This window comes from Elaeis guineensis, chromosome 14 (assembly GCF_000442705.2).
Source record: "Elaeis guineensis isolate ETL-2024a chromosome 14, EG11, whole genome shotgun sequence".
NCBI lineage: Eukaryota > Viridiplantae > Streptophyta > Magnoliopsida > Arecales > Arecaceae > Elaeis > Elaeis guineensis.
In genome coordinates, this window is record NC_026006.2 from 54069477 (window position 1) to 54077006 (window position 7530).

At 35.5% G+C, this 7530-nt stretch overlaps 1 protein-coding gene across 3 annotated transcripts in view; it reads left to right on the forward strand.

Moving 5' to 3' along the window:
- LOC105057618 (PH, RCC1 and FYVE domains-containing protein 1) overlaps nucleotides 1-6547 on the forward strand; it is a 29502-nt gene extending 22955 nt beyond the window's left edge. For 2 of the 3 annotated variants that reach the window (XM_073248534.1, XM_010940270.4), the window contains 3 exons: nucleotides 858-1004; nucleotides 4704-5071; nucleotides 6075-6547. In XM_073248534.1, coding sequence (XP_073104635.1) covers nucleotides 858-1004; nucleotides 4704-5071; nucleotides 6075-6207 — 648 coding nt within the window. In that variant the 3' untranslated portion in view covers nucleotides 6208-6547. Of the gene's footprint in view, nucleotides 1-845; nucleotides 1005-4703; nucleotides 5072-6074 lie in introns of those variants that run through there. The other variant, XM_029268257.2, reaches the window with a different exon arrangement.
- Nucleotides 6548-7530: the final 983 nt, after the last annotated feature.

Genomic DNA, 7530 nt, shown 5'->3' on the forward strand with positions numbered 1-7530 from the left:
TTCTAGTATCTGTAATATTGGGCTGTGCAAGGATGACATCTTCTTCTGGAATACATCGACCTCCGATGGGTGCTAATGAGAAGAGTCAGCCACCCATTAATTAGGTATTTAAAGTTGACCTTTTTGACTCAGGTTTTAGAGATAATGTGTTATTTTGGATGAGGTAGAAATTACCATAGTTTTGATACCTATCATATTGAGAAAAGCCCAGTTCTAATAGTTGAGATTCATCATCAATGATACATGTCTACGTTTTTAATTTCTGTCCAAAGTATCTTTCACATTAGGCAAACCAAGGAAGAACTCTCAGTTCAGATATTGCTTGGTTTAATTATAGGTCCTGAGCACATTGCGCAACTTCTTTCGTCATCTGCATGTAGATCTCTTACAAATTTATGAATTTGATCTTCTATTTTTCTATTTCAATATGGTTATTAGAAAAGTATTTGCATGGATTTTCTTTGAAATAACAAACACAGTGATTTAAATGTTTAAATCTATTAGTTCATTGGTTCATCCCCATATAGCAGTCCAAAGATATTTTCTAGTATAAAAAGTTAAAATTGCTAAAAATCTCAGCATCTACAGATAGCATCATGTCTCTCTCTGTTTTGGTGCATACCAATACCTAACATGATATGGAACAACGGTTTATGTCATATGTGGATGGCTGATTAGTGTGGGCATGGTGTCTCATACTTTGCACCTTGTTTGTTTTATATGTGGATCCATGTCACTTTTTTCAGCAATCTGCTACTTGTACTTCTTACAAAGCAAGTGTAAAACACTAAATTTTTTAGGGATACCAGCATGTGTTGAGATGCTTATAATGGTTCCTGATGAAGCATGTTTTGTAGGTGGAGAATCTTACGTGTAAGGCCCAGCTTCAAGAAGCTGAGTTGGAAAGAACAACAAAACAGTTAAAGGAGGCTATTGCAATTGCAGGGGAAGAAACAGCAAAGTGCAAAGCAGCAAAAGAAGTTATAAAGTCACTTACTGCACAAGTAAGGATCATCATTTTGAACGATGATATGTTTGCAATCCTCATTTATTACATATTCAATTTGCTGATATTGTTTCTTAGGGAGTGAATAACATTATTCGAATTACTTTTTACTGTTTGAATTTTGAGGGGTTGGTTTTTGGTTAAAGCTATATGTAGGATTTTATCATAAAGCATGCTTACAGATATTTGGACAGTTTGTACGAAATTGTAGACTGAAATAATTATAGATTATAGATATTTATAGTTTTTTGGTTTTGAAACTGTTGTTACATATCTCTACTTTAAAATACAGACCAAGGTTCAAAATATCAAAATATGGAGGCATACCAAATAGGAGTGGGTACAATATGTGCTGTATCAAGGATTGTGCTGATGAAGAGTATTATGGGTACAGATAGATATGGCTGCTACACCTTACTACAGCCTTTTCCGCATTATTTTCAGATTTACACAAGCTTTGGCTGTAGATTTGGGTTCAACCCAAACCTCAAGGATCATTGATTTTTTTTGATTCTAGACGAATGCATTAATTCATGCTTTAACGCATAAATCTGCTGATTAAAAATTTCTATCTTGACAAAATTCCCCATGTTTTTATTTCAATTAAAGATGAATTTTCAGTTGAATTTTTCAGAAATAAGAAAAAAGAGAAGGAAGAAAATTCACCTAGCTAGGATGATTTTATAGCCCAATAAATCGAAAACCAAGCTTCAATCCTATAATAACTTACCCCTCTTTGTTCCCAAATTCAATTGGTGAAATATGATTGCAAAAGAGGTTGTTTTAGTCATCCAACATTGCAATTCTAACTAGTTCAAGCTAAGTGTGGGGCAAATCAACCTCAATCCACTCCAAACGGGTTACTTTGAGATAGACTCAAGCAAGGTTTTACGTTCCGCTGGGATGGGAGGTGTCCCAGCCGTCCCATCTCATTCCTATGAGAAAACGGGACCGAAATGGGGTCAGGACTCCAAAACCCATCCATACAGAAGAAGAAAGAGGAAAGAAAGAAAGGAAAATGAAAAAAATGAAAGGAAAGAAGAAGAAAAACAAAAGAAAGAAGGGAAGGGAAAAGAAAAAGAAAGGAAGGAAAGAAAGAAGAAGGAAAGAGAGAAGAAAAAAAGAAAAAAAAAAAGAAAGAAAGAAAGGGATGACAAAAAGAAAGAAAAAAGGAAAGAAAGGAAGGTAGAATAAAAAGAAAGAAAAGAAGAAAAGAAAAACAAAGAAAGGAAAAAAGAAAGGAAAGATATGGAGGATATTTATCAAGATGTATGACCAAATGGCTATCGGGATAGAACATGACAACGAAGCATCCCGTTCTAAAGAGATACCGGGACACCTCCATCCTATGAGATTTAAACCCTTGGACTAAAGTAGTTTGACACATAGATAGGTTAGAGGCATGAATTACATATCATTTATTACAACACATACAACATAAAAAGGCATAGAAGAAAACCAAAATGTCAATTAAAGATGTTCAAAATACAAAATTAAGATGTCTTATAGGAAAAAAAAAATGTTGCCTTTTTGTGGGGAAAAAATCCCTTTGTTGCATTTAACTATAGTATTTCTTGAATACAATTAAAACCTAAAAAAATAAAGTTTGCACCTAAGCCACTCTCCCAGAAATCGTAGCAGATTCTCGTATGCATCTTAGTCTTAGTCATTTGTAACTTGTAGATCCCCTCAAATTTAAATTGTGGACATTGACACTTCATGCTTAGCATGGAACTGTTCATGTTCATTGAGGAATGGAGAGTGATTAGACACTGCCAAAAAAAAGAATGTGAAAATGCATCTATATCAGTGATATGAATTTGTTATCTATGGATGTATGAATTATATGTACCATTAGCAAAATAAAATTGTAGATTTTCTTTGTTTTTGGTTTACTTTTCATTGGCAAGAGATATTAGTTAAGTTTGATCAAAGGAGATGTACATCACAGTTGGAATTATATATCATATAAAAATCTGAAAGATTTTTTACATTGTGTTTTATTTTTTTATTTTGGTGTACACGTTGATCACCAAAATCAGTAGTTTTGTCCAAAAAAAAGAAGAAAAAGTTCTTCATATGGGAGTCCCAAAGACCAATATATTTTGTTTGAAATGAAATTTCAAACTTCCTCACCAAGCACAACTGATAATTGATCCTGATAGTTTTTTAATGTCCTTCTAGAGCTTAATATGTTGATATAGTTCGTGATTTCAATCATCCAGAAAATTTTAGGTGGCTCTTCTGTAATGGAATGGCATTAACCTCTAAAATATATGAACTCAGGCACTCACCTCATCTTAAAACTTTAGCTAATCATGAACCAACAAAGGATGTTAAGCTCATTTTAACTATTTTCGCGAAGAAAATTGGCATTAGCGAATTTTGCCCTTTTCTATTGTTAAGAAGGAATTTGGTTTGTGTTTAGTGGATTAACACAGGATTTTAAGTTCATGACCACAACTAGATATGGAGAAGCTACCAAATATGTTGGGCATCTCTACAAGGATCCTGTGTAGGCCTTTTCTTCTTCATGGAGCTCTAGGATGTTGAGCAAAAATCTCCTGCATAAGTTTTGTGGTCTGGTGAAATCTGTAATACACTTGCCAAACAAACCTAGGGTCATGTCCAAGATAACTTGGGCTTCTTTTTCCCTGCACCTCCATAAAACCCTCATTCTATATAAAATATATTCATGGCCTACTAGGTCTTGTTGCTTTCTCTTGTGCTAATTTAGGTTCTTGTGTTTGAAGAACAGTGAAACCTTCAAGACACTTACTGATCAATTTAAAAATTTTGTACAAGGTAAATTCCTGCTACTTGATCATGTCTGGCAAAAAATGACTTTTCATTTAAATCTCTAGTTTCAGTTTCACCACATGATAATGCATATTGATATGTTTGATAACCATCCGTACCCATTGCAGACAATAATCTAAGTTTCTTGGGTTTGATGGGAGAGTTACAGAGTAGGATATATTAATTTTAATCTCTTCAATGCACTAGTCATGAATTTGAGCAGTGTTACTGTCATGATAGATAATATGTACTGGTTGGACCTTTCTAAGATATTTTCTGGTTGTACAAGTATCACTTGGGAAAGTTGATGATATGGTTATATCCAAACTTGGCTTTGAGGGGGATTTGTCTTATGCTATCAACTTGCTAGATATTTTGGCCTCAGCTCATAAGATGAACCAAAATATTATATGGCTGATTGTCTTTGCTCCAATTTATCCTAGGAGTACAGCTTTCACATGCTTCGTGCAGGGTTGATCAAGCAGCTACCTCCTTGGCAGGGGACTTATAATCATATAAGTGGTTAAACTGGTACTTCATATTCTATGGGATGGACAAGGATTTGCAATCACTGTAGTAGTTAAACTGGGACTTTGATTGATATGTGGTTGTTACTGCTAGTGATCTATACCATATGCCCCATATTGCATTGTGATCGAAGATTTTAGATTTGCATTTCAAGGCAAAAGAAAGTGCCCTTTGTACGTGCAACCTTTTTCCTACTTTTAGTTCTACTAACCTTTTTCCTACTTTTAGTTCTACTAAGTAGCAAAAACCATTACCAAATATGGATGCAATTTCAGGAGGAAATTTCTGTTGATGTGCTTATTGCTGTTTTTTGGAATATGTAGTTGCATGTTCCATCTTGTTTCTGACATAAACTTCTTGTTTTGAGCAGTTGAAGGACATGGCTGAAAGGTTACCTGTTGGAGCAGCCAAAAACAGTAAACTCCCTTCATTGGCATCCTTCAGTACTACTGCTTCAAGTGATATTTCAGCTGCAGTCGTTGATCGAATGAGCAGTCCTGTTCCATCTCTTGAACCAGAATTAAATGGTTCAAGTGGATTATTGGTTTCTAATGGAGCAAGTTCTATCAGCAGCTGGAGTAATGTAGGTCATTCAGAAGCGGTAAGGAATGGAAACAAAATGACCAATGCAGACCCCAATCAAGAGTCTGAATGGGTTGAGCAAGATGAGCCAGGCGTATATATTACGCTCACTTCTTTACCTGGGGGTGTCAAAGATCTCAAGAGGGTCCGATTCAGGTATGTCTGAAGTAGTGATATTCTGATTCATGTCCTACAATAGAATAGGATAAAATTATCTGGCACATAGTTACTTCCAGAGCATGTCTCCTCTTTGTATAACTTCTACTTGCTATAATATTGGACTAGAGTCTGGCATGTGCACGTGCAATTATTGTGTGTGTGTGTGTGTGTGTAGCTAGCAAGGGGTGTGCTGCCTTCTTGAAATAGGATCCCCCCCACCCTCAGCGATTGGCAAGAGATGCCTCTGTCCAATGGACAACTGGATTTTTTTTTTTTTTTTTTGTCGAAAGAAATACCTTAGGTCTATAGGAGAGAGAAAAAACAATTTTTTAGAACCCGGTATATGTTATTTTGGAGTAGATGTGCATGGGAAATCTGAAAAACCAGAATTTTTTTTTTTTTTCTGGGAACTGTAGAAACCATGAGGTTTCAGGCTCTATGACCAGAAGCATGAAGCTAGCCTCAAGCTTTTCTCATTATATATTAATAGAAACTGCAAGCACCAAATGACTGTCATTGGAAAATTATGTACGTGTGTGGTTCATTGTGTGATGTTGGGGATGATGATTATGGTAGACAGAGAATATCCGTCATAGAAGTGTATAAATTGCCTCCTTTTTCTCCACACAAAATGTTTTTCATTTTAATATGCATTAGATAACAGTAATATTATTGTCAGCTCCTTATACTTTTATGATTAAATTTGTACTTCTTTTTTCTTTTTTTTTCTGTTTAAAGAAATCATATACTTTATAGCTGGTAGTTAATTGGAGTTGATAGTGTAGAACAATAAGTTGGCCGTTGGGAAACCAATGTTATGATGTAATGGTGCTTTCAGAATACAAATCATCATGTTGATTTGTGACTATTATGGCATTTGTGACTATTATGGCATTTGTGCTGCTGGCTATACACATAAGGTTGTAACAGATCACATTTTGTTCCTTATGTTATTCTCAGACATTTAAGAGCAATCCTCTAATTCTTTGTTTGGATTCAGCCGGAAGCGGTTCAGTGAGAAACAAGCAGAACAATGGTGGGCTGAGAACCGGGCACGGATATATCAGCGGTACAATGTGCACATGGTTGACAGATCTGCCTCAAGTATTGGGAATGATGATGGATCTCATTGAAATTCAATTGACTTGTAAGTATCAGTTATCTGTATTGGATCCAAGCTGCAGCAATGAGGAAGCTCTCACTGATCAAATGGCTGTAAATGTGAGTATATTTTGTTTAGCCCTATGAAAGATTGGAGGGCCCTGATTATAAAGAGATGTGGTTGGAATTCTACATGATGTCCCCCCTTGTGTGGGAAAGTAGATTGGGTTTGTGAGGAATGTAAATTCTCAGTAGGCAGCTGGCAATATCCTGCCTTGTAAATTCATAAGCAAGTGCATCATCTCTCTGTCACCCCCCTTTTCTTGTGTTCTTCCAATAACCAATGAAAGGAAGGCACACTGTTTCAGCCAATCTAGCTGTTGAAAATGTTTGTGAAAAGTTGGGCTCTTGCATTATTTCAGTCTCAAGAGCTCCAGTGGAGATTTTAAGTCTAGATAAGTTGTTATGGAAAAACAGCTGCTTTGATTGCTGATTTTAGAAAACACTTATGCTTGAAAACATCTGATAATGATTGACCACATGGTCCTATAAAAAACAAATAAAGTAAAAATGAATGTGTGATTCCTAATGTAATTTTTTGAAAGATGATTTCTAATAATTTATTGTATTGTTAGCTCCATCCTGATTCAATCAAGACTACAGCTTTTACAGGTGTGGGTAAACAAAGAACCTCCATAGCAGCTCAAATCTTGGCTAGCATCATCTGGTTTGTTAAAGAAAAATATTGCCTTGCTGAGGAAAATAGAAGAATTTCAACAAATCTTATTGTTTTGATGTAATTTTTCATTTTATGAATGGCTGATGGGGCTCCTGTCTTTTACATCAAAAAGAGAATGTATACAAACACCTTAATCAATTTCCCTGCACTGGAAACATATGCTTCATTCCAAATTGGCATGACGGCTGAAGTTTACTTTTCTAGGTGAAGAAATGAGGGGTAAATTAGCAAAAGAACTGAGGGGCAAATTAGCTTGTCATTGTGCAATGCCGGGTCTTATCTGCTAGAATAGCAGTAAACCTTTTAAGAGTTTTCTCAATCAACTTCAGAACACCAACAATTTCTGTTCTTTGAAAAAGATTTTGCATTGCAACTCAATCTTTATGGAGGCAAGCTACAACTATTTTTCATATAAGTCTGCATTAAAAAGTAAGAGGCCTATTAGTAACTGGTGGAAGCTAAGTCTGGTCGCTTTCTCCAAGGAGATCTTAGAAGCAAATGTGTGCGTATTTGCTTTTTCCAAAAAAAAACAAAAGAATAAAAACTAGAGATTGAGAAAAGAGATCAAATCTAAAAGCCAGGGAGAAGAGGGATCGACCTTTACCTCTGCCTGCAC